The sequence below is a fragment of the Salvelinus alpinus genome, chromosome 2 (assembly GCF_045679555.1).
Source record: "Salvelinus alpinus chromosome 2, SLU_Salpinus.1, whole genome shotgun sequence".
Taxonomy (NCBI): domain Eukaryota; kingdom Metazoa; phylum Chordata; class Actinopteri; order Salmoniformes; family Salmonidae; genus Salvelinus; species Salvelinus alpinus.
Genome location: NC_092087.1, coordinates 125,937,787 through 125,964,753, shown reverse-complemented (window position 1 = coordinate 125,964,753; position 26,967 = coordinate 125,937,787). Strand labels below are relative to the sequence as shown.

Here is a 26,967-nt window from a genome sequence, read left to right as displayed (position 1 = left end):
GGTGCATCAAAGCAGGGACCGAGAGACTGAAAAACAGCTTCTATCTCAAGGCCATCAGACTGTTAAACAGCCACCACTAACATTTAGCGGCCGCTGCCAACATACTGACTCAACTCCAGCCACTTTAAAAATGGGAATTGATGGAAATTATGTAAAAATGTACCACTAGCCACTTTAAACAATGCCACTTAATATAATGTTTACATACCCTACATTACCCATCTCATATGTATATACTGTACTCTATATCATCTACTGCATCTTGCCATCTTTATGTAATACATGTACCACTAGCCACTTTAAACTATGCCACTTTATGTTTACATATCCTACAGTACTCATCTCATATGTATATACCGTACTCTATACCATCTACTGCATCTTGCCATGCCGTTCTGTACCACCACTCATTCATATATCTTTATGTACATATTCTTTATCCCTTTACACTTGTGTGTGTGTATAAGGTAGTAGTTGTGGAATTGTTAGGTTAGATTACTTGTTGGTTATTACTGCATTGTCGGAACTAGAAGCACAAGCATTTCGCTACACTCGCATTAACATCTGCTAACCATGTGTATGTGACTAATAAAATTTGATTTGATTTGATTTGTTTTGCATACAGGAAGCTTAGTCTGTGGGGTAACGATACCTATTGTCTTCCATGCAAGAATCATTATGACTGTGTATGTTACATGGGAAATAACATCCCGGTTACGCTGTCAGACCGGCTTCATCACCAGCTCTTACTGATTGTGATAAAATGGCACGTTTCACATCTTCCTCCTTTTGCTATTCTCTCTCCTTTTCTTCCACTTGCTGTGACTATTGTTTAGTAATGATACCTGGACTCTTTTTGTACAGAGGGAAAGCTCCATATCTCCGTTGTTCCTTAGTTGATATGAGCATCTCAATTAACACTTAGCAAAGACTCCCAGTGGGAGATGAGAGAAATTTTACCCTTTTGAAGATTTCTGTCAAAAAATAAATAAATACTGCTTCTCAGCTCTCTCTCTCGCTGTGATGGTGTCTGTTTGTGCGTGTGCGCATGTTAAGAGATTTTTGCCAAGATGCTTTCTCTGTGTTTGCGTGGCATTACGATGTGCCAGCGTGGTGGTGTGTGATAATTACTTGTTTTCTCCCACCTTATTCATATTTTACTCCTGCGGTTTGTGAAGCCTCTCAGATTAGTGACGACTGTCATTTCTGTGCTTCTTTTTAATGAAGCGCTCGCCTGCAAACACAAGTAATTGATGCTGCCGCAACCCACACACACACACAATACACACACTACTACTGGCATTTCCAGATGGTAAAGTATGTTTGCTGGTGTTAACTGTATCTCCTAAAGCTAACAAGGTTTTTCTCTCTGCTCAGGCTTTTGTAAACAACTCACTGTTATTCATCAGGTTTCCCTTATTGAGTTTTACTCTCCTCTGGTGAATATCTGTTTCAGTGTATACTGGCGTTGATTCTGTTATTGATGGGTGCAGTACCGGGAGGATTTCAAGGTGTCTGGCTGTTGCTGGTGTTGTATAGATCATGTGTTGAAGGGTAATATGTTGAAATACAGTAGAAGTTCACCCAACTGTTCAAGTTACTGAACATAGTACAGTAAGTTTCCTTACAAAGTATGGTTTAGCCTGTTTGCTTATGTTGCATTGAGCAATTCATGGCTTTTCTCATTCCTCACTTTTTGTACTCCTGCTCTCTCTTCTCTCTTCTCCTCCGGTCTCTCCGTCTCTCTTCTCCTCCTGTCGCCGGTCTCTCAGGCCCTGTCTCTGTCTCTGTCTCCCCAGGCCACTATGAACGCTCGGCCCCAGAGGATCCTGGACTCTGGCTCTCTCACCCAGTCAGCCCCCGCCAGCCCCACCAGCAAGGTGGCACACATCCACCAGGCAGGGTGAGGATATACGCACACACACGCTCAACTCATATTACACACAATCTTCATATTCTTAACCCTACCAGGAATATTGGCGTAGCAGACACACACACACGACTTTACATCCACCGTCCTCATTTCCTGCCACCGACACTAACCTCCCTCTCCCTCCCAAATCTACCTCTCCCCCAGTGGTTCTCCCCCCATGCCCAGTGCCAGCAGCTCCAGTCTGACCAACGAGGTGCCCAAACCCCCGACACGCGGTGGAGAACAGCCCCCCACGCGACCCCCCTACACCCCCACGCTGGGCGGACAGGCCCCCCACTCCCACCAGTTCCCCCGCACGCGCAAGATGTTCGACAAGGGGCCCTCCGGCTCTGAACAGGTACCCTGACATCTAAGAACTCATTTCTGTTAAACTTGTTTCTTAAAGGAGAAACGGAAGAAATAACGGAAGAACATTTTGAGCGACAGCAACTTTTCGTAACTTTCTTCCGAAGTCTATAGTAAAGGAAGAAGTGGCAGTTGAGAAGAAATGCAGTCTCTGGACTCCACTAGCATACCCATTTAAACCAGAATGTTATGCTAATTACCTCAATTGCTCAATTAAGGCTTCTGGATATTTTTTTTTTGCTTAATTTTTGTCAATTTAGTCTGTTTGATTCATTATGAAAGAGAACTCCCAGACACTTAATTTTGGATGATATTTTACAGTGAATTCTGAGAGTGTGGTGGTGTGTATTGGTGGTAGTGTGTTAAAATGTGAATATTTTTAATTGTCTGTTTGTGCTTGCGCGTGTGTGTCAGGCCGGGGATGATGCAGATGACCCAGGAGGTCACAAGGCCTACATGAATGCCAACCTGTCTACAGGGCTGTGTGACTGGAGCGCCAAGTACTTTGCTCAGCCTGTTATGAAGGTACTGTACTACACTTCTCTCTCTCTCTCTTTCTATTTTCATCCCTCTTTCTTCCTCTCTCTCACACGCCCTCACATACTCGCTCTCACACACTCTCTCTCGCCGTCTCTCTTGCTCACACACACACACACACACACACACACACACACACACACACACACACACACACACACACACACACACACACACACACATAAAACTGTAGTGTGTCTCAGTACCTGTTCAAGGAAGCTGTTAAGCCTGTTACAGCACCTGACCTTCCTTTGATGGTCAGAGGAAGCAGCTGAGTCATGTGTATGGCTGTCTCCACAGACACACACATACACTCACTCACTCCAACACACAAACTTGCACACACACACACACACACACACACACACTGTCCTCACACACACACATTCTCACACACACACGTGCCTTGGCAATGCAGTTATAGGAGTCGCTACACCCAGCTAGGGCTTTTGTCATTCGATGTCATGCCAATTAGATTATTTGCCCATATCCTGCAGCCCTAGCTGAGACCCAGCATCATGACAGCCTCTCACCTTGACACACACACCTACACACACACTCATCAGCTCTGACTGAGGCAGGCCTTAGTGTCTGTAGAGATGTACAAGCAAACAGTGACTTGCACACGCTATTTCCTTTATTTAATCATTCATTTTCTCTCTCCCCTTCTACCCTCTTTCTCTCCACCCTTTTCTACTCTCTTCCCCCCCTTCTACTCTTTCTCTCCACCCTTCTACTCTCTCCCTGTCTCTCTCCCTGTCTCTCTCTCCCTGTCTCTCTCTCCCTGTCTCTCTCTCCCTGTCTCTCTCTCCCTGTCTCTCTCTCCCTGTCTCTCTCTCCCTGTCTCTCTCTCCCTGTCTTGCTCCACCCCCCTCCATCTGTCCCTCCCTCCACCCCTCTACATGTTATGTCACTGTGAGTGCTTGGTGGTGATTACCAGAGCATATGAATCCACATGCGGTTGCAGCTGCAGTTCTAGTCAATAGCTGTGTCCGAAATGGCTCCCTATCCCCTATAAAACGCACTATGGGCCCTGGGCAAAAGTACATAGGGACTAGGGTGCCATTTGGGATGCAGTCAGTGTGTGGCTGCTCTGTTAGTGTTTAGTATTCAGAGGGCAGAGCAGGGAGCCTGGTGGGGCATGTACTTAATAAGCAGCAACACTCTGGCCTCACAACACTCCACCATTACACTCCATTACAGCCTTTCTCTGTACATTACCAGCCCTGTCCATAATGCTAATGGTTACAGCTATACAGGGACACGTACACACACATAACTCCATAGAAATGTGTGCGCACACACGGACACACAGAAACAGGCATGCACACACATCCACTTAGAAACACAGAAACACTCAAACTCAATCCCTTCCTTGCCCTCTGCAATTACACCAGAGGACCTCCATTGATGTTCGCTAATGATTCTCTCCCTGTCAGGGACTAAGGGATGGAGGAAACCCTCAACACAGCCTGAGAGGCAGCCCTCAAAGAGAGGGATGAATGGATGGAGAGAAAGAGGGGGCTATGGGAGTGTGAGGGAGGAGAAAACCCCTCAACACAGCCTGAGAGGCAGCCCTCAAAGAGAGGCGATGGGTGGATGGATGGATGGATGGAGAGCGAGGGAGGGAGGGGTTAATGAATGGATAGAGGGGGAGGAGAGAAGACAAGCAAGGATAGAGCTTTTAACACTTCAAGCCTACGAGGCAATCCTCTTCATTTATCTCATTAACCCATCATTCCAAAGAATGGGATGACAGAAAGAGAGGAGGAGGAGGAGAGGGTGAGATAAGAGTGTTAGATGGGCAGGAAGAGGATGAGGGTGGGTTGAAACGTGGGAGAGAACACTTAGCAGCCTGAGAGGCAACCATGTTCATTTAGCCCAGTAGCAAGAAGCTCTTGTCTTTATACAAGACCATGAAGGAGTATAATTGGAGGAGAAAGAGAGGAAGGGAAGCAAGTGGGTCTTCCTCTTTTAGCTCTGTAACCACTTCCAGTTTAGACATGCTTCTGCCCTATTCAATCTAATAGAAATAAAACATGTAAAGTTAAAGTCGGAAGTTTACATACACCTTAGCCAAATACATTTAAACTCAGTTTTTCACAATTCCTGACATTTAATCCTAGTCAAAATTCCCTGTCTTAGGTCAGTTAGGATCACCACTTTATTTTAAGAATGTGAAATGTCAGAATAATAGTAGAGAGAATTATTGATTCAGCTTTTATTTCATCACATTCCCAGTGGGTCAGAAGTTTACGTACACTCAATTAGTATTTGGTAGCATTGCCTTTAAATTGTTTAACTTGGGTCAAACGTTTCAGGTAGCTTTTCACAAGCTTCCCACAATAAGTTGGGTGAATTTAGGCCCATTCCTCCTAACAGAGCTCGTGTAACTGAGTCAGGTTTGTAGACCTCCCTGCTCGCACACACTTTTTCAGTATTGCCCACAAATCTTCAATAGGATTGAGGTCAGGGCTTTGTGATGGCCACTCCAATGCCTTGACTTTGTTGTCCTTAAGCCATTTTGCCACAACTTTGGAAGTATGCTTGGGGTCATTGTCCATTTGGAAGACCCATTTACGACCAAGCTTTAACTTCCTGACTGATGTCTTGAGATGTTGCTTCAATATATCCACATACTTTTCCAACCTCATGATGCCATCTATTTTGTGAAGTGCACCAGTCCCTCCTGCAGCAAAGCACATATGATGCTGCCACCCCCGTGCTTGACGGTTGGGATGGTGTTCTTCGGCTTGCAAGCATCCCCCTTTTTCCTCCAAACATAACGATGGTCATTATGGCCAAACAGTTATATTTTTGTTTCATCAGACCAGAGGACATTTCTCCAAAAAGTACAATCTTTGTCCCCATGTGCAGTTGCAAACAGTAGTCTGGCTTTTTTATGGCGGTTTTGGAGCAGTGGCTTCTTACTTGCTGAGCGGCCTTTCAGGTTATGCCGATATAGGACTCGTTTTACTGTGGATATAGATACTTTTGTACCCGTTTCCTCCAGCATCTTCACAAGGTCCTTTGCTGTTGTTCTGGGATTGATTTGCACTTTTCGCACCAAAGTACGTTCATCTCTAGGAGACAGAACGTGTCTCCTTCCTGAGCGGTATGACAGCAGCGTGGTTCCATGGTGTTTATACTTGCGTACTATTGTTTGTACAGATGAACGTGGTGCCTTCAGGCGTTTTGAAATTGCTCCCTGAGGTCTTAGCTGATTTTCCCATGATGTCAAGCAAAGGGGCACTGAGTTTGAAGGTAGGCCTTGAAATACATCCACAGGTACACCTCCAATTGACTCAAATGATGTCAATTTGCCTATCAGAAGCTTCTAAAGCCATGACATCATTTTCCAAGCTATTTAAAGGCACAGTCAACTTAGTGTATGTAAAGTTCTGACCCACTGGAATTGTGATAGTGAATTATAAGTGAATTAATTTGTCTGTAAACAATTGTGGGAAAATGTACTTGTGTCATGCACATAGTAGACATCCTAACCGACTTGCCAAAACTATAGTTTGTTAACAAGAAATTTGTGGAGTGGTTGAAAAAGGAGTTTTAATGACTCCAACCTAAGTGTACGTAAACTTCCAACTTCAACTCTTTCTCTATTTCTCTTTCTCTCTATAGATTCCAGAGGAGCATGATGTGGAGAGTCAGGTGAGGAAAGAGAGGGAGTGGAGGTTCCTGAGGAACGCCCGCGTTCGAAAACAGAGCCAACGCATCACACAGAGAGGTGACACACACAAACACTATGCGTAGCTACACATAAATACGCAGATACACTATGCATATCTACACACACACACACACACACACACTTGTGTAGATTTGCTGTCACTCACCCACAGTATAGATGAAAAAAACTGTGCCCATGCACTGTCACACATACCGTGGCAGAGGGATATGGAGATATTTGAAGAGTGAAACACACCAGTGAGGGGACCGTGAGTATGCATATGAAGTTAGAGTGGGAGCGAGGATCTATTGGAAACCCCCCTTGTTCCAAAAGCTCTGCCACACCCCCCCCCCCCCCCCCACACACACACACACACTACACACACACATTAAAGACCCCAGGCTTCAGCGCAGCTCCCCAGCTCCCCCTTTGAAGTCAGAGCCTGCTCAAACAGAATGGCTAACACTCCCACGTCACTGCCAGCTCCTACAACACACATGGGCGTACGCACACTCACACACACAGGACATACACACACAGGACACACACGCGCTCACGAGTCCATTGGCGTCAGAGCTGAGGCTCACATACGCATGTATCGCTCTACGCTTTTAACCATCCCTTTCTGCCATCCTCTAAAGTTGAGAGACTAAAAGATCAGGGCTGCCCTCATTCATTCTCCTGCCTCTGGGGAGATGGACAGACAGGGGAAGGGAGGGGGTACATTTAAAAAGAAAGCGAGAGAGACCGATAGGGGGAGTTAGAGGGTGACAAAGAATAGAGAGGGAGGAGTAGAGACTGAGTGAGTGAGAAAGGAGACGAGTAAAACATGATAGAGGGTCAAGAGTGGGGAAGAAAAAAGAGGGCAGGCAACAGACAGGAGAGATGAGAGTCAGGGAACAGAGACAGGAAAGAAGAGAGCTGGGGAACAGAGACAGGAAAGAAGAGGGCCGGGGGACAGAGACAGGAAAGAAGAGGGCCGGGGAACAGAGACAGGAAAGAAGAGAGCCGGGGAACAGAGACAGGAAAGAAGAGAGCCGGGGGACAGAGACAGGAAAGAAGAGAGCCGGGGAACAGAGACAGGAAAGAAGAGAGCCGGGGAACAGAGACAGGAAAGAAGAGAGCCGGGGGACAGAGACAGGAAAGAAGAGAGCCGGGGAACAGAGACAGGAAAGAAGAGAGCCGGGGAACAGAGACAGGAAAGAAGAGAGCCGGGGGACAGAGACAGGAAAGAAGAGAGCCGGGGAACAGAGACAGGAAAGAAGAGAGCCGGGGAACAGAGACAGGAAAGAAGAGAGCCGGGGAACAGAGACAGGAAAGAAGAGGGCCGGGGGACAGAGACAGGAGAGAAGAGAGCCGGGGAATCAACCTCAAAGGCTTCTATAAAACTGATTGAAGTCTGTTTTTCACTGTTTTATTTGTGATGAAAAACGTGATGAGTTTGCTGAAAGCAACAATACAAGCTTTCCCGCTCGCAGTATTGAATTTTGCATGGTAGAGAAAACGACACAGACAAGACTAGCTTTTAATGAACACCTTTTCAGATTTTGATCACCAAGTACAGAGTCGGAAGTCCTTGCCAAGGTCTTGCTAGGCTAGATTAAAAACCTTTTCCTCCAGTATTTCTTTTGTTCCCGAATTTATGAAATATTTTTTCCAATTAGTATTTCCTCTCTGAAATTCCTGACAGTCCACTTTGAGACATTCCAGATAGCCGAAGGACACCTTGACGACACAAGTGATGCTTGTCATGGCAGCGTAGCCAGACCTTTTAGACGAGGATTGTAAATGTGACTGTAGGACTATTGAATAGGGCTCTCACTAGCAAATATTCTGGTCTTTATGGGAGTTACAAGAGTGTTTTCATCCAAACATATCTTTACTATCGTGATACCACAGTCACTCGCCCATATAAATACAGACCGCTTGACTTATTTTCATGAATTGATGAAGCCAAATAATATATATAGATTGTATTGTTTGACCGTTTACGTTTGGTACATTTTTATTTATCTAAGACTGACTGTTTGATTCTTGTTTGGTGTCAGGTGACTGATAGTGCTCGGTGTCTCCTCCCCCTCTAGGCGTGACCCGTCTGGACGACCAGATCTTCATCAACCGTAACCCTGGCGTTCCCTCCGTGGTCAAGTTCCACCCCTTCAACCCCTGCATCGCCGTGGCAGACAAAGACAGCATCTGGTGAGAGACTGCCGTCTTGTTCGCAACGCCTCAGCTATATTTTGAAGCGTGTTATTGACTGTCTCATATGAGTCTGTCCCTGCACGTAATGCTCTACTTTGGCCAGAGACAAACAGCGCCTTCAGAAACTATTCACACAAGGAGCACTGCAGTATATGAGATATCGATAGCCATTCGAGATGTGTCCATTGACTGTGTTTGTTTGCTGATCTGAGAGGACTGGATATGTGGGAACAAGCCATATGGTGTGGGGTATTTGTGTTCATCTCTGTGAAAAGAGTTTGAAAGTCATCAGAACCAGGTCATTCAGACACATGCTGTAGTGGTAGCCCTGAGAAAAGTCTGTCCCCTATCAGGGCCATGACACAGACCAGTGACGCACAAAGGGACATAGCTGGCAGTGCTACAGACACTATAGTGTTGGAAGGGACTGAAGTGCTGGAAGGGACTGAAGTGTATGTGTTTTTCTGTAGTTTCTGGGACTGGGAGAAGGCGGAGAGGTTGGACTATTTCTACAACGGGAACCCTCGCTACACCCGCATCACAGCTATGGAGTACCTCAACGGACATGACTACTCCCTGCTGCTCACTGCTACAGGTCAGACACACACACACACACCTATTCACTGTACACACCTATTCACTGTACACACCTATTCACTGTACACACCTATTCACTGTACACACCTATTCACTGTACACACAGGCAGGTAGCCTAGCGGTTAAAGAGCGTTGGGCCAGTAACCGAAAAAGTTGCTGGTTCGAATCACCAAGCCGACTAGGTGAAGAATTTGCCGCCGTGTCCTTGAGCAAGGCACTTAACCCGAATTGCTCCTTTAAGTTGCTGTGGATAAAGTAGAATACAAATTCTCCCCCCTTCGATCATCTCACGAACACGCACATACACTCAGACTCAATCCTCTTGCGCGTCACACAGACATATGCAAGCACACACGTAAAAGAAAATTGAACAAACTCCCAGTCAGTCAATCACTTCAGCGTCACCCAATCGAACTAAATGCAGAAACTAAATGGACCCAAGTTGCCTCAATTCAAGGACACCATCAATTTGCAGTAAATAAATGTGCATGTTTTCTCTCTCCTAGACCTTGAAGCCTTAATAAGCCAGCCTCAAACGCCTACCTCACATCCTCAGACAGGAACGCGCACGCACACATTGTTCCCTGGGTGAAAAATGCACTCTTAAATAATTATAAAAGGAATTAAGTCGGCAGCATTATGTTGAATTGCTGTTCACTTTATTTCTCATGTGAAACCAATTATCGCAGGGCTGTATTAACATGCTTTGCGGCTCCAAAGTCATATACAGTCATGTGGTTTTGTCTGTCATTTTAAACATGGCCATTCATTCACCCTGGTTTGCGATCCTGTCTGAATACTTTCAAAATACATCCGTATTTGAAGTTCTTCCCTACGTCCCTACCGACGTGAAGGATTGAGCACGATGAGTCATTACTTCTAGGAAGAACAGAGTGTACATTGAAACATGGCTACCTAGGCTAAGTGTCTCAAAACTGAACACTCTGGGATTCTTTCGCAATCTGTTCAGGAGGACTAGAGAAACAAGACCCTGTTAACACGGCCTTGAACTTAGTTTCAGTTTAGTCTGCGGTGCCTTTGTACAATGGGTGGCAGGGAGCATGGTATTTGTGAATGTGTGTGTGTAGGCTTGAAAGCAGTGGGAAGGTGCCAGGCTTGAAGGGGAGGCACAAGCGCATTGTATTGTACATATGAGTTTGTTAAGTTGAAGGAGGCTAGAGGCTGAAGAGACGAAGTCAAATTGCTTGAAAGTTGCTTTGTGTAGACCGAATGTAAGAACTTTTGTTCAGAGATTTGTTAAGAGATGCATGTTAAGGGATAGGATGCCTCCCGAACAGCAACCTATTCCCTATATAGTGCACCCATAGGGCTCTGGTCAAAAGTAGTGCACTATCTAGGGAATAAGGTGCCATTTGGGATACAGCCATAGACTGTGCTTCTGTTGTGTTCTTTCGGCACTCTTAGGTCACGGACGCGCTCGAGGCCATAGTGGTTAATGCAAATCCATGTGCACATGCTTCGTCTCTCATGGGCACAAAGGGAGGAAGTGTTTGCAAGTGTAAATATGGTGGTTGTTAGCGACCTCTAACCTTGTATGATAATATCTAACATTTTTTTCTCTTTACTTTTATTTCTCTGTCGCCCCCCCTTCCTCTCTTTCTCCAACCATCCTCTCTCTCTTGCTCTCTCTCTCTTTCTCTCGCTCTCTTTCTCTCGCTCTCTTTCTCTCGCTCTCTTTTTTCTCTCGCTCTTTTTCTCTCTCTCTCTCTCTCTCTCTCTCTCTCTCTCTCTCTCTCTCTCTCTCTCTCTCTCTCTCTCTCTCTCTCTCTCTCTCTCTCTCTCTCTCTCTCTCTCTCTCTCTCTCTCTCTCTCTCTCTCTCTCTCTCCCCTCCTCCTCTAGATGACGGGGCGTTGCGTATCTGGAAGAACTTTGCGGACCAACGGAACCCCGAGATGGTGACGGCGTGGCAGGGCCTGTCCGACATGCTCCCCACCACCCGAGGTCAGCCCTCCTCCAGCGCCCACAGTAAAGACCACGTTATTTACCCCCCCTAGACCCCCTCCGTTTATCACCCTAGACCCTCAGTGTACCGCCACATCGACCTCAGTTTTACCCCCCGTCCCACCACCACTGCCACACAATACAACCTTTACCCATTCCCATCCACCCCACTACCCCAAACCCTCAATCCACCTAGTCCTCGTGTCCACAATCATTCAAGTCCCCCCTCCTCCCCACCCGCTCAGAATTCAGACCCGCATCTCCCCACATCCCCTTTCCACTAATTCTCCAACCCCCTCATATTTCCCACTCTACATCTGCCAATCGCTTGTCTATGTTCCTCTCTGTATTTCTCTGACATGTGGCCATTCAGAAAATTATAGGCTATGCTTATGGATGGCAGGTGCAGGAAATTGGCTGCTTCATTCTGCATTCATTCATTTGTCAGGGACGATGTGCAATGTTTCATACTAATCTAGGAATTTATTTTGATGCAGATCACCAGTTTTGGTGCAGTATAGGCTTGAGTTAGAATTGCGTCAAATCAAAACAACGTTTATTGGTCGCGTACACAGTTTAGCAGATGTCATAGCGGGTGCTGTGAAATACTTATGGTTACTAGCTCCTAACAATGCAGTAAACTGTAAAGAAATGAAGCGCGTCGGTATGAATCTAATTAACAACCCAAAAAGCGCTGTAACAGTAATCCAAACGCAATCTATACGTATGTACACCAGATGAATTTACACCAGATATACGAAGAATGCTATGTACAGCAGTAGATATATTAAGAGTTGTCAGGAATCCAGTATATGAATAAGTATGCGGTGAGTATAAACAGTGTAACTAAAATGTACGGTAGTAGAAATATATAAGTGTGTGAGTACATACAGGTCAAGGATGAGCTGTTGTATGACATTCAATACATAGCTGAATCACATTCAATTATTATCTGTGGTGGGCGTGTAGGAGGAGGGCAGGCGAGCGCGCTAGCTGGTAGGACGTTAGCTCTGACAGCTCTGTGTAGAGTCATAGAATGAGACACGCTCCGGGGCGGCAGGTAGTCTAGTGGTTAGAGTGTTGGACTAGTAAGCGAAAGGTTGCAAGATCGAATCCCCGAGCTGACAAGGTAAAAATCTGTCGTTCTGCCCCTGAACAAGGCAGTTAACCCACTGTTCCTAGGCCGTCATTGAAAATAAGAATTTGTTCTTAACTGACTTGCCTAGTTAAATAAAGGTAAAATAAAAAATGAATTATATTCTTATGAGTGTATGTGTGTTCTGTGTGTGAGCAGCGTCCCTGCTCAGGCTACCTTCTGAGAGGCGACACACTTAACTAGCCTCACAGGGAGAGCTGTCAGGTATTCCGCAATCAGGATTTAGCAGTGGTAACCGCCACTTTACCTTGGAGGTGGAGACGGGTAGAGACGGGTAGAGACGGGTAGGGAGGGTCTGCACAGCTCAAGCTTGCGTTGATACAGCTAGCGCCGTTCAAATGAACAGATGCCATCGTGAGATCATCGTTGGCACCGATTTGTAACTGCTTCAGAAGCACAAACACAGACCTTCCAAATCTCCCCCATCTCCATAACACAGGCTCTCCCCTCCATCCAGTAACTTGTGTCGGGTGCTATTCCTCGTCATTTTGCCTCCTTCCATTAAGATCTTCTAACTCTGGCTTGCTACTTTCCTGCTACGTTGACTTTATGTTGGTTTTATGTTTCATCTTCCTCTAGCAGAACAAGGCTGCCAGCTCCCCCACAATGTAATAGTTGTATTGGTGTTAATTGTCACTATGCTATATGCAGTTAGTCCTGTTGTATCGCAGTACACCCAGGGACACACACACATTCATGTGCGAAACATGCTCTTTCCATGATAGACTGACCAGGTGAATCCAGGTGACAGCTATGATCCCTTATTGATGTCATTTGTTAAATCCACTTCAATCATTGTAGATGAAGGGGAGGAGACCGGTTAAAGGATTTTTAAGCCTTGAGACAAATGAGATATGGATTGTGTATGTGCGCCATTCAGAGGGTGAATGGGCAAGATAAAATATGTAAGTGTTTTTGAATGGGGTAGTAGGTGCCAGGCGCACTGGTTTGTGTGTCAAGAACTGCAACGCTGCCGGGTTTTTCATGCTTAACAGTTTCCTGTGTGTTTCAAGAAGGGTCCACCACCCAAAGGACATCCAGCCAACTTGACACAACTGTAGGAAGCATTGGAGTCAACATGGGCCAGCATCCCTGTGGAACGCTTTTGACACCTTGTAGAGTCCATGCCGCTACGAATTGAGGCAGTTCTGAGGGCAAAAGGGAGTGAAACTCAATATTATGAGGCTGTTCTTAACGTTTTGTACACTGTGTACATACATACATACACACTCATTCACACTCGCATACGTGAACACCAACCACACGTGCATTCAACAAGGTGCACACACACACACTCGTCTTCCCTGTGGTACAGGGGATTTAGACTCTTCTGCCCTCCAGGCTTTTGGATGAGATATAACTGCATCCCAAATGGCACCCTATTCCCTATATAGTGCACTACTTTTGGCCAAGGCCGTAGGGTGCATATATGATTTAAGATGGAGTGTAACTATCTGGAGCCTATTTTAAATGCACAGCCAGTAGTTGAGTAGTGGAATATCTCTGTTTTTGATCCGGGCGTGTCAGTGTTGTTCATTTGGAAGATGTCATGCTGGGGAAACTGTGGCCTTGTTCTTCCGCTGCTCATTGTGTCTGTCGGTCTCCGTCTGTCAGACTCGCACAAACTAATACACAGAGAGTGAGTGTGTGTGTGTCTGTGCATGTGGGGGTCCTTGCTAACGGTGTGACGTGCTGGGGCTGATGTGCTTCTGACTCTCCTTCCCCCCTCCCTGGCGCCTCCCCATCTACCTCCTCCTTTCTGCTCCTCCCCTTGCAGGTCTGGCCAGGCGGGTCTCCATCTATCTTGACAGGAGTAAGGGACAGGGAGGTGAGTGCTGCCGTCGTCTTTCCCTCTCGCCTGACTCAGTGTGTTGTACAAACTCCAGCAGTCTGCCCCTGCACTACTTCTTCCTCCTGTAACCTGACCCGTCCATCCCTCCATTCGACGACCCCCCCCCCCCCCCCAGGCCTCCCTTTCTTCAGTATCCCTCTCTCCACTGGCCAAAGCTGGTATCGTGTATTCCTACCAGTGGTCATGTACAAAATAGACATGAAGGGTGACAAACTCTGCCCAGACGACTGTCTAGTTTGAACTGTAATCTTTCACACACAGATATAGCGTGATTGTCATTTTAGTTTTCAGGAATTGTTTACATTTTTTTTTACCCTTATGAATAATAATCACAAAAAACGTTCGTGTAGACGTAGTTAGAGCAATGCTTCAACTCCAGCGTGAACGTCCCTTTTCTGGTTCTATCGGCTCAGTATCGTTGCAGGGTTGGAATTGCAGGAGTTCCAGTGGGAGTCGTGTACTAATCGGGGAACCCCCATTAGTCTTACAACTGTCAACACGGCACCCCCATATGGGTTATAACATATTATATTTAGGGCATCCTCAATCATCTAATTAGAGGATCATGTGTATAATTAGAGGCCTGCTGGTAATGTGGGATGTTGATAGTAGAACTAATGGACCTCCTTCCTCTAGCCCTGAGGCCAGTACCCATGATTAGTTCATGGGTACTGGCCTCAGTATCCATGATTAGTTCCTTACAGTACCCATGATTAGTTCCCTCCACAGCCAAGCAAGGGGCCTTAAAACTGTCTTCATCCAGACTTGGGTTTTTCCCCTGCAGCTGAATTGGCATGCAAAGTGTGTCGGAGTGAAGACTATAGAGATTGGGAAGGAGGGTAGAGAGATGGATGGGACAGGGAGAGAAAGAGAGGAGAGAAAGTGAGGGGTTGACCGAGAGCGGAGGAAAGTGAGAGAGGGGGAAAGCGATGGGTGAGAGATGGGAGAGCCTGCCTGCCTGTTTGGGTGCTGTTTATTTTCTATCTGTTGTGGAGCAGCGCCGTCTCCCTCTCAGCCCTCATTATACCCTATGGAGTTATCATTAGTGTTTGTTTAGCATTCCGGAGAGGGAGACCCACATTGACTTCCCGTCCACACAGACAGAGCGCAGACCTAATTAAGTTCTCATGCAGATGTCGTTTATAACATCTTGCGCTCTCCCCCCTTTCTCATTCTCTCTCTCGTCTATCTCTCCTCTCATTCTACTGCAGCTTGAGGAAGTTTTTCATTTCTTTTGACGAGACTGGGGAAGTTTGAGTGAAAGTAGGGCAGTCCTACTCCACATACACTGGATGGCTGGAGGCTTGTTAAAAAGGCCTCTGGGAGGTAGTGGCTGGGAGATGCAGGACTAAAAGAGGATAAGTACACAGAGAGTGGAACAGAGGGGGGCGGACAGACAGACGAAGAGAGGGACAAACAGAGACTGAATATGAGAGAAGGCTCAGATGTCTCAGCGACTCTGGACCCAACCCAAATATCTGTGCCAAAGTTTTTAGTAATCACTGATCTAACACTCAGAGTCCCTTAGCCTGTAATACAGGTTAAATACAGGCTCCACTCTAGAGCTTTTTTCTCTCGTCTGCTCACAGGTTAACTAGCCTAGCGTCATAAACTACCGGTGTCAGTGTCCATCAAATCAACCCCATCCATGGTGACGGCCTCATCGTTAGTTACAGGCTTGTGCAGCGTAGTCCTAGTTAATTCCATCACCTGGGTCCTGGAGGACACTTTCAAAGCAAACACGATTAAGGGAATAAAAGAGAGAGAGGAGGGAAGTGTGAAGTCGGCGCGCAGTCTTTAATAACCTGCGGCGTGTGAGAGCCAGTCCATCAACAGGTGATTAATGGTGTGGAATGAGAATGCAGAGGCAGTGCTGGTCCCCTAGAGAGAAATAACAAGTGATGGAAATATAACGTGACACTGAGGGATATATAAGGAGAGAGAAGGGGGTTAGGGATGAGAGCCAGGGGCAGAGGTGAGTAGTGGAATGGGGCTATCGTAGCCACTGGAGACCGCTAACGCTAGCTTATGCAAACGCTAGCTATAGGGCTAACCTCAACTAGCACATATATGCACCAGCAACACCCACGCACAGGCAGCCCCGAATATCCATTCAGTTATACATTATGCTAATGCTAACTAAATCATTAGCCGCTTTTGTAGTCGTTATTAAGGAGAACAATGGGCCTCCAGATGGGAGGGAATTTGAGATGGAGGGAGAGAGGGATAGTGTGAGAATGAGGGAGAGAGGTAGAGTATATATTCGAGGAGGTATTCCCCTGTGTATAAGAAGAACACTGAGAATCGGATTGTGACGAGGCAGCAATGCCTAGGCTGCACTCCCTCATCCACTCCCTCAGTCACACATCTCCATACATAATGTCGCTATTGATTTCTGTGTGGACTTCTCAAATTCCTGCCTCACTGGTTAGGCTGCCATAGGGAACTGGGATTGATTCTCTCATTTTAGAGAAGTTGACTAGTAGCATATAGAGTCTGTGTATGAATTCAATGCGTTGACCCTGATGTGACCTAAAGCAAGGGAAATCTTTCAACGCCTGAGAAATGTTTTTGAGTGGAGTTGGTTATGGTTGAACTGTATGGAGGGAGTGAAGAAAAGAGAGGTGATGGAGTGAGTGGAGGAAAACCTGAGGTGGTGAAGGAGTGGGAGTATAAAAAAGATGGGATGGAAAGAGAGAAAGCAAGCGAGATGGGGTGGACCGTTTTGTTCTCTTATTCTCCTGGCATTGGGTTCAGTCAGTGTGTTGACTTGTAAGCAGGGGTTGGAACCGGTTCAGAGAACAAAACCGAAAACTGGAAAGAATTATGTTTTTTGAGGAACGTAAACAGAACCGGTAATGAAAGTTATCTCTAGTGTTCGGGAACATAACTATTATTTTAAAAGCATGAGAGCCGGTTATTAACGTTCTCGTTTTTTGTCCCACAAAAAGCGACATTCAAAGCACTCACTCTGTCACACAGACACTTCTCCTTCCAGTGTCTGCCTGCCAGCTATTTTTCTAGGTTAGGTTGCGAGGCTGGTTGGATGTACTACAAAATTCTCTGAAATTACGTTTGGAGGTGGCTTATGGTAGAGGAATTAACATTAAATTATCTGGCAACAGCTCTGGTGGACATTCCTGCAGTCAGCATGCCAATTGCGCGCTCCCTCAAAACTGCACATTTTAAAGTGGCCTTTTATTGTCCCCAGGACAAGGTGCACCTGTGTAATGATCATGCTGTTTAATCAGCTTCTTGATATGCCACACCTGTCAGGTAGATGGATTATCTTGGCAAAAGAGAAATGCTCATTAACAGGGAGGTAAATAAATTTGTGCACAAAATGTGAGAGAAATAAGCTTTTTGTGCATATGGAAAATGAATGGGATCGTTTATTTCAGCTCATGAAACATGGGACCAACACTACACGTTTAGTTTATATTTTTATTCAGTGTATATATAAACCGGTACTGGTTCGAACCGGTTCAGAACTTTATTATGCTGGTCGGAACATTGGAATGGAACTAAAACAAAATTGTGCTTCTGTCCAGAACAAAATGTTTGGGGTTTCCAACCCTTGCTTGTATTCATTGACTTTAGTACTATCTGCCTGGAATAGTAAGAATAAACAAGGTCAGGGTTTCTCTGCTGCACTCTCTTCCTCTCTCTTCATCAACCAGAGATTTCTCACTAACACAGAGCTCCGGACTTCAAAGGAATGCCTCCTCTTCCTCTGTCTCTGAATGGGGCCAGTCGTTCTGTGTGTGTGCTTGTGTGTGAGTGTGTGCACGCGTGTGTTTGTGTGTGTGTGTGTGTGTGTGTGTGTACGCACACGTGTGCTTAACGGGGGACTCACAGAAGTTTGTGTGTTGTGAGGGTCCCAGCTCTGTGGGTGACTGAGTACACTCTGTGAAGTGTTCCCCCACGCGTCTGCATGTGAGCGTAGCTGTGACGCCAGAGCTAGCCACACTGGGGCTTTGAAACAGGGCTGTGAGGGATCTGGACCAGACTGATAGAACAGGGTTGGGATTGTTGATGATGGGGAAGAGGAAAGGAGATCATATGTAGGAGGTGGAAAAGTAGGAAGAGAAGCTGTGTGCGATTCACTTAGAGAAAGTGTGTGTGTTTACAGTGTGTGTTGCAAAGCCCGTAGCCGCTTTATCAGAGTTATCCCCTGTTCCTCTCCACACCTGTCTATCACACAGCACAAGTACAACACTCTGGGAAGCAGTCTCCCTCTGCCAGTCTTTGCCTGTTTGTCAAGGTTAGGCTACGCCCCCGGCCCTCTGCCGGGTGTCACACACTCAGTAGCAGCATATGGAGGTGCTGAGGGCTCCTCTCGTCCTCCTCTCTCTCTCTGGGTGTGAGAACCTGTCACTGCTGCCTGCCAGTAGCAACATCTGGTGGAGGAGTTGGTCCTATTTGATTTATTTTGACCCCCTTTATTTCCCCCTACCCAATTTCCATCTTGTCTCATCACTGCAAGTCCCCAACGGGCTCGGGAGGCAAAGGTGGAGTCACGCGTCCTCCGAAACCTGACCTGCCAACCCGCGATTCTTAAAACCCGCCCGCTTGACCCCGAAAGCCAGCCGCACCAGTGTGTCGGAGGAAACACCGTTCACCTGATGACCAGGCACCCGGCCCGCCACAAGGAGACAGTAGAGTGCGATGAGCAAAGTAAAGCCCGCCCCTAATCCGGCGCTGGGCCAATTGTGCGCCGCCCTAGAGGAGTGGGTCTTAACCCCAGCCTGTTGTGAATCACAGGGTTGGCAACCGTCTGAAAGGCTTTTTTGTCCACTTCCAAATCGACCCCTAGCCCCCTAATCTTAGGGTTGGATAGGTATTAGTGATATCCTGATGGCTGCTGTCAGACAGTGACCTTTCATTTGACCCACAGTTGACTCAGATGGTGTGTTTCCTGTTTACATCCGCCAGTCTGAGAACTCTTGGCAGATGCCATCAGAACCCGTGCTCAGCTTGGTAGATCATGCGTCAAACTCCCAGGCATTAACAGCTGGGTCGTTGTCAATGGTAACCATTGGTTTCCGCCTGTGTGTGCTCCCTTGTATCTTTCTGTCTGTGTTACTAACCAGTGTCCTCTTAGGTGCAGGCATGGTGGTGGACTGGGAGCAGGAGACGGGGCTGCTGATGACGTCTGGAGACGTGAGGGTCATCAGGATCTGGGACACGGAGAGGGAGATGAAGGTTCAGGTGGAGAGAAACACACTGAACATAAATAACCTGTTTATTTATTTATGACGTTGTTTTGAAATGTCACAGTTGCCTATTGCACATCCATGATTTCTCAGGTGACAAATCTCAAATCCAATAGGTACATTAAGAGCGTTATGACACTCTGGAACTGTGGATACTTCCCCCTGCTTTCTTGCATATCGGTTTACAGTGGCTTCAGAAAGTATTCACACCCCTTGACTTTTTCCACATTTTGTTGTGTTACAGCCTGAATTTAAAATGTATTAAATTGAGATTTTGTGTCACTGGCCAATCTCAAAGTGGAATTTTGTTTTTATACAAATGTATAAAAAATGAAAAGTTGAAATGTCTTGAGTAATTATTTAACCCCTTTCTTATGGCAAGCCTAAATACGCTCAGGAGGAAAAATGTGCTTAAAAAATCACATAATAAGTTGCATGGACTCACTCTGTGCGCAATGATAGTGTTTTACATGATTTTTGAATGACTACCTTATCTCTATACCCCACACATACAATTATCAGTCTAGCAGTGAATTTCAAACACAGATTCAACCACAAAGACCAGGGAAGTTTTCCAATGCCTCGCAAAGGGCACCTATTGGTCGATGGGTAAAAAATAGAAAGCAGACATCGAGTATCCTACTTTGGATGGTGTATCAATACACCCAGTCACTGCAAAGATACATGTGTCCTTCCAAACTGGAGAGGAAGGAAACCACTCGGGGATTTCACCATGAGTCCAATGGTGACTTTAAAACAGTTACAGGGTTTAATGGCTCTGATAGGAGAAAACTGAGGATTGATCAGTAACATTGTAGTTACTCCCCAATACTAACCTAAATGACAGCGTGAAAAGAAGGAAGCCTGTACAGAATAATGGGTGAGGAAAAAAATCTATTTAATCAATTTTGAATTCAGGCTGTAACATAACAAAATGTGGAATAAGTGCAGGATTATGAATACTTTCTGAAGGCACTGTATGCATCCTGGTATTCAGCACCTGGCTCAACATTATCGGTTGTATTTCCATTCAACCTGTTAACCCTTTATTTGACAGACAGTAGTATGGGAAGTATGCGAGCCCTACCCTGTCTCTGGCTGTATTGACGGCAGAACCCAGACGACATTCTCCATCAGTCAGCTGTAGACGTGATTGATCGAGTTGTTAGCCAGTTACTCAAAGTTTAATGAGCGCCGTGACAACCACAACGTTCGTTATGTCACGGCAACGACTATGTAATTACATTTTTTAAATTTCTTCCAACATTGCTTGAACTAATTGTGTGTGTGTGTCTACCAGGACATCCCAACGGGGGCAGACAGCTGTGTGACTAGCCTATCATGTGACTCACAGCGGTCCCTCATCGCAGCGGGGCTGGGCGACGGCTCGGTCCGCCTCTATGACAGGAGGATGGGCGCCAACGAGTGGTGAGTGGTCGAGCGCACGCGCACTCACACAAACGCAGACACAAACTTTTAATGCTGCCTCCACACCTTGATTTTCATAAGGCTTCAACAATGAGAATCATCCCTGCACGCACATGGACCTCATCACATTATTCTGTCTAAAATGTGACTGGAGGTAAACGTGAATGGGCTTCTAATCTTCCTAATTCATTACTAATCATAGGGTTGCTTATTCCCAGTAGCACAAAGAGAAGCTGTGTGTCTTAATGTTTTATGAAGGCCTCATTAGCATCGGATATATTTTATGCAGGAGTGCTTTTTTAAATTCCCTTAGTTATCATCAGACACACTAAAATCGTATGAGCAAAGCAAAATAGGTAAAGTTGTTAATAATTTTTTTCTTAGTCATCTCATATACACTTACTGGACAGTTTTAGGTACATCAATCTAGTACCGGGTCGGACTCCACTTTGCCTCCAAAACAACCTAAATTCTTCGGGGCATTCTCCAAGGTGTCGGAAAAGCTCCACACGCAGATTGAGTTGTGCATTCCGAGATGCCGTTCTGCACACCACTGTTGTACTGCGCCATTATTTGTCTTTGTGGTCTGCCTGTTAGCTTGTCATTCTCCTTCGACCTCTCTCATCGACAAGCTGTTTTTGCCCATAGGACTGCCTCTGACTGGATGTTTTTTGTTTGTCGCCCATTGTTGATAAACCCTAGACACTGTCGTGGGTGCAAAACCCAGTGTGGTTGTGGTTGTTCTGAGATACTGAATCCGGCGCGCCTGGCACCAAGATCATGCCACGCTCAAAGTTGCTTAGGTCACTCGTTTTGCCCATTCGAACAGTAACTGAATGTCTCGATGTCTGTCTGCCTGCTTTATATAGCAAGCCAAGGCCACGTGACTGACTGTCTGTAGGAGCGATCCATTTTTGTGAACGGGGTGTTGTACCTATTAAACTGGCTGTTTATTTTATGACTCATATCACTGTACATCATTTCATTGATGAGTTGTTCATAAAGTGAGTTTTGCTGTATTCTCACCTGTGGAGCTCCCAGCTCTCCTGGCACATCCTGTGTACACACGGTCATGTGCATCTTCAAATGCCCAGCCCCCCCCCCCCCCACAGCCAAACATTATTTTAGTTCCCCCCAAAAAAGAAAACAGGGCAATTAATGCATAGTGTCCCATAAATCTTTAATGTTAATTTAAGAGCTTCCCCTCAGGCACTGAGACTGTAGCACCCGTTCCATATGTGCGCTCCTTTTAAACCAGTAGGGGGCTAAGCAAACACACGCATTGCATACACACTCAGGCGCACACACACAATCATGCACACTCTTACACAGAGTTTGTCACTATTTTTGCCAAGGGAACAGGGATAGGTTTTGGTCCTCACTTTGGCGTTCTGTTTGCTTCTTACTGCTGGCCCAGGGTCAGATTTTGTTTTCTACTTCTTAAAGCTAAGATTTGGGGTTAGGTCATCTGGAACATAGATCTGTGCTTAGGTGCAACTTTCCTCCTCAGTCTTCAATCACAGTGCCTCAGTCACTCAAGGATGCTGTTACCATGGAGATGGGCTGTCCAATAGTGCTTATACCCATGTACTGAGGGCGACACCCAATGGCCATATACACACACTACAGCCTTGCTTACTGTTTGGGGTTTTAGGCTGGGTTTCTGTATAGTACTTTGTGTGACATCTGATGTAAAAAGGGCTTCATAAATATATTTGATTGATTGATAACATAGACTCCGTTCAACACCAAGACACTGCTTTAAATTCTCAAACACCGGCCACTTTTACACTGTGCGGCGTCTTGCATGTTGATTACTGTGTGGGAGTCCATCCACCCACGCCGCATACTTTTCACATCTGCCTCTGTCTCTCCCGTGAACAGCAACGTGGTTGTAGGTGGACTAAAGTTGATGACGCTTTTCTTCTGTGTCTCCCCACAGTCGTGTGATGACGTACCGGGAACACTCGTCCTGGGTGGTCAAGGCCCACCTGCAGAAGCAGACGGACGGCAAAATCATTAGTGTCAGGTAGTGATTTGAACGGTTGATTGATTGGATTATTTCTGTGACGGTCAGGTGTCCAGATATGGTGGTACTACTATTCTTGACTCTCTCACACGCTCTAGTTCCCTCGCTGTCTGTGGCTCGGTCCAAGACCAGCGGCCCTACTTCCTGTAGATCTAAATGGATGTGATGTCATGTAATGTTTGGACTCCTTCGTCCTCCTCCCCAGTGTCGATGGAGACGTGCGGTTCTTCGAGCTGCGGTCGCCGGACTCTGTGAACGTGCTGCAGACGGTGAAGGGGTTAACGGCGCTGGACATCCATCCGCAGGCCAACCTGTTCGCCTGGTGAGTTCACAGGTTTTACGGCACGCGGCAGGAAGGGCCTTTATAATTGGTCTAAACCATAGAGTTCGATAGAGGACTCTAGGTGGATGTAAACCGTTTTAGCCCTCTATCAAACTCTATGGTCTAAACTCACTTTGAGGAATTAAATGTGGTCAAAATTATATCAACGGGTGAAAGGTCGGGGACAGTCTGACGATTTCAACGTTTGCTACATTTGGTATAGCAGCTATGAAACTAATTTCTCACTCTTTCCTTCATTCTCTCGTTCTCTCCATCCTCTCCCAGTGGATCGATGAACCAGTTCATAGCAGTGTACAACTCCAACGGTGACGTGATCAGCAACATCAAGTATTATGACGGTTTCATGGGCCAAAGGATCGGGGCTATCAGCTGTTTGGCCTTCCATCCCTACTGGGTACTATGGCATTCTTACTCTCTTCATTCATAGTCTGAATCCCAACTGGATAACGTAACATGGGAACTACAGTTTGGGTGAATAATGCATTAAAGTGAATAAGTTGGAATTGCGTGGGTACAAGGAGTTATCCCTATGTCTCTTAAACTATACTCTGCAGAGCCTACTAAACTGTACATGTAGTTTCATCACACCTAATTACACGGAATGGTTTGGAAAAGGAATGTTTTTACACCTTTCTTTATGAGTATTCTTTCTCTCTCCCTATTTCCTAACAGCCTCACCTGGCGGTGGGCAGCAACGACTACTACATGTCCATCTACTCAGCGGAGAAGAGGCTCAGATAACCCCCCCCCCCCCCCCCGAACTTTACCTTTGACCACTGACCTCTCTCCCCTCGGAGCCAGGATGTAAATGACTTCTAATGTACATATGCAATTGTTACCACCCCTGAATGTTCTATAGTGATGGCTGCTGACAAACTCATGTTTATTATGTTGACTTATATTATTATTCTTGATCGTTTCATTCATATTCTTTATTATGAAGCTATTGATTGTAGACTTGGCAGTGCTGAGGAGCGTGTATATTTAATTGCGTGTATACAGAGATGAATATTAGGTCTATTTTAAAGGTTCCAGCCTTGTCTGGGGGGAGACGGGCGGTGTCGCTACCTGAATGAACTCGGAATGACCTCTATGCATCGGGGTCAAGAGGTTATCGAGAGATAGACAATTCCCTCTCTCACACACGACTCTGGACCTGAAGGCGTGGCTCACGGACACCCGCACGACCCTTATTGAAGCCCCTCCCCCCTACTGTAGCTAGTAGACTTTCTCTCACAAGATGGTGGACTACGGGGCACATCTGGTGTGTGAGAAAGTGAAATGTAGAACAGAGCACAGATGAGCCCAAAGTTGGCCCACAGCCTTGGACACAAACCGATGCCCACTAGAATTTTTATTTTACCTTTATTTAACTAGGCAAGTCAGTTAAGAACAAATTCTTATTTTCAATGACGGCCTAGGAACAGTGGGTTAACAGCCTGTTCAGGGGCAGAACGACAGATTTGTACCTTGTCAGCTCAGGGATTTGAACTTGCAACCTTTCGGTTACTAGTCCAACGCTCTACCCACTAGGCTACCCTGCCGCCCCATGCTATACATGTACATACTAACCAGACCTCCTTGCATCCATGCACTCTCACCCCGTTGTGCTAAACTCACCAACCTTTGCCATTCATCTCCATTATCCTATGCCCAAGGGCTGACCCCATGTCCTTAGCGCAATGGTTGACTACTGCTCAGCTCTAATCCCAAGACTGATGCTACCTGTCTGCCCTACCTGCAAAGCAATAATGAATTAGCTTGGAGCTCTCTACAGCCTCCAAGCTTCTGCTGCTCCAGACCCCCCGTCCCCCCCACTCATCGGCTGAACCATAACCCGCCTGAGGAGCCCCAGCACTGGGAGACATGGAGCAGTTTGCTGGGGTCCTGAAGTATCAGTTCCAGAGTTCTGGCTGAGGCCCGCTTGGCCCATGCCCATCCCCAGTCTTTCCTACAGACCCCAGCCAGAAGCACTCCGAGGCTGGACAAGAAGAAACAGTGCCCACTGCATCCCCAGGGGTGGGGTTCTGCTGCTACTTTTCTGCATCCTCGCACACAGGCTTATGGGGACTGTATGAACTGTGTATGGACTGTCCCCAGAATCACACACACCAGCCCTAGGCAGCCCTTTCCCCTGTGTGCCAACTACCAACCTCCACCCTGCTATCTGCTACACATTTTGGAGAACAGTCTGTGGCAATTTTCTTTTATCTTTGTTTGTTTTTTTCTTTTAACCTTGATTTTATTTGCCAGCCGTGTTTGGTTTCTTTAGCAGAAAGGGAGTTTCAAGAAGATTGGGATAGAGAAGTTGGGTCAAAAAACAGGAGTGACTTCAGACCTTACTTTGTGTAATACAGTGCACTGGTAAATACACAGTAACGCTCCATAGCACTTCTTCAGTTCAGTGTCCTTGTTGTCAAAAGCCACAGCTCTCCTGTCAACCTCCAACACTAGCTCAGGTACCTCATGAGCCACGATATACCACATAATACCGCGGCGTCTCTGCATGGTAGACTCACAGAGGTCTGACGTTACTCTTGATATGACGAACTAAGATGGTCAAAATAAGTTCTGTGAGTCCTGAGGTGCCTTTTTTTTAAAACAAGGGTTACCCCTCTGGTCAACACTGGCTCCAAGTGTGGTATCGCCATTAATGTGCCTCCATTAGGGGTCACTTTTTTGGTTTGCTCTGTATTACCTTCCTGTTTTTCTTTGAAACATTTTTTATTTTTTGCACACTTTTGTAATTTTATATTTTTTAATTTGCTGGTATTTGTTTGCCTTGGCCCTCAGTGAGATGGAGAGATGGGAGAGGACTGTTTCTCCCCCTTTCACAGATTCTCTTACCCACACGGTGTCTCTCCTCATACAGTACTCCCCCCATGGACGCTACCCTCACCTTTTTGCCTCTAAAGTCCTCAGCTTGGCTATCACCCTAGAAAGGAATGGACAATAATGCTTTGCCTGTGGACTGAACCGGTCACAGTAACCGGTAACACATGCCATGCATTCAGTATAAGCGGCTGCACTCGCGGTCATAACCAAGCCCCACTACGCTCAGTAGCTCCCCCTCTAGGGTACGGAGGAGGTACTGCAGCCTTCACTGCTATCACTGACACCTACAGCAAAACCCCACAACGCTGTCTGTCAGCCATGCTCAGAATCACATCTCTAGTTACCCTGCTTTGAGTTTTAACATTTTAGATATGGAAACAAATGAAACTTTGAAGATGTAAAAGGAGAAATGAAGGCGATCAGGTGTTTCTCTGTGACGGTAGACTGCTTTGCTGACTGGTTTATAAGACAGGAGTTGAAGTCAGTCAAATAAACCAAATACACAACACAAATCCTGGTGATTTTTATTATTTGGTTTGTATATTCATGTTTGTGTTAATGTTCATGCTCTCATTCTACATGTATTGTGTAAAACAAATGTGTCTGCTATTGCGTCACAATATTCATGTCGTCATTACCATATCGGTTGAGCTGGAATGTTTTATTTAAATAAATATAACACTATCAGGCATATTATCCTTCTCACCAGACCGCTTCAAAAAAATCCCCTGAGGAGTGAGTGTCTGTGATGTGAAAATCAGTCCTGATATGAATTTCATAGCAAAGAGATGATTCAAACATTTTTCATAGACTTAATTAAGCCTGAGATTTGAGGTGCTGCTTGCT

At 46.1% G+C, this 26,967-nt stretch overlaps 1 protein-coding gene across 7 annotated transcripts in view; it reads left to right on the top strand.

Moving 5' to 3' along the window:
• The window catches only part of LOC139568663 (regulatory-associated protein of mTOR), a 177,152-nt gene extending 150,519 nt beyond the window's left edge, over positions 1-26,633 (top strand). The window contains exons 23-36 of one of the 7 annotated variants that reach the window (XM_071390650.1): positions 1,800-1,903; positions 2,078-2,270; positions 2,693-2,803; positions 6,452-6,557; positions 8,585-8,699; positions 9,173-9,297; positions 11,161-11,262; positions 14,196-14,246; positions 19,375-19,481; positions 20,787-20,914; positions 22,857-22,943; positions 23,149-23,265; positions 23,551-23,680; positions 23,959-26,633. In XM_071390650.1, the coding sequence (XP_071246751.1) occupies positions 1,800-1,903; positions 2,078-2,270; positions 2,693-2,803; positions 6,452-6,557; positions 8,585-8,699; positions 9,173-9,297; positions 11,161-11,262; positions 14,196-14,246; positions 19,375-19,481; positions 20,787-20,914; positions 22,857-22,943; positions 23,149-23,265; positions 23,551-23,680; positions 23,959-24,027 (1,545 nt within the window). In that variant the 3' untranslated portion in view covers positions 24,028-26,633. Of the gene's footprint in view, positions 1-1,772; positions 1,904-2,077; positions 2,271-2,692; positions 2,804-6,451; positions 6,558-8,584; positions 8,700-9,172; positions 9,298-11,160; positions 11,287-14,195; positions 14,247-19,374; positions 19,482-20,786; positions 20,915-22,856; positions 22,944-23,148; positions 23,266-23,550; positions 23,681-23,958 lie in introns of all 7 variants that reach the window. The other 6 variants (XM_071390649.1, XM_071390648.1, XM_071390647.1 and 3 more) reach the window with 6 other exon arrangements.
• Positions 26,634-26,967: the final 334 nt, after the last annotated feature.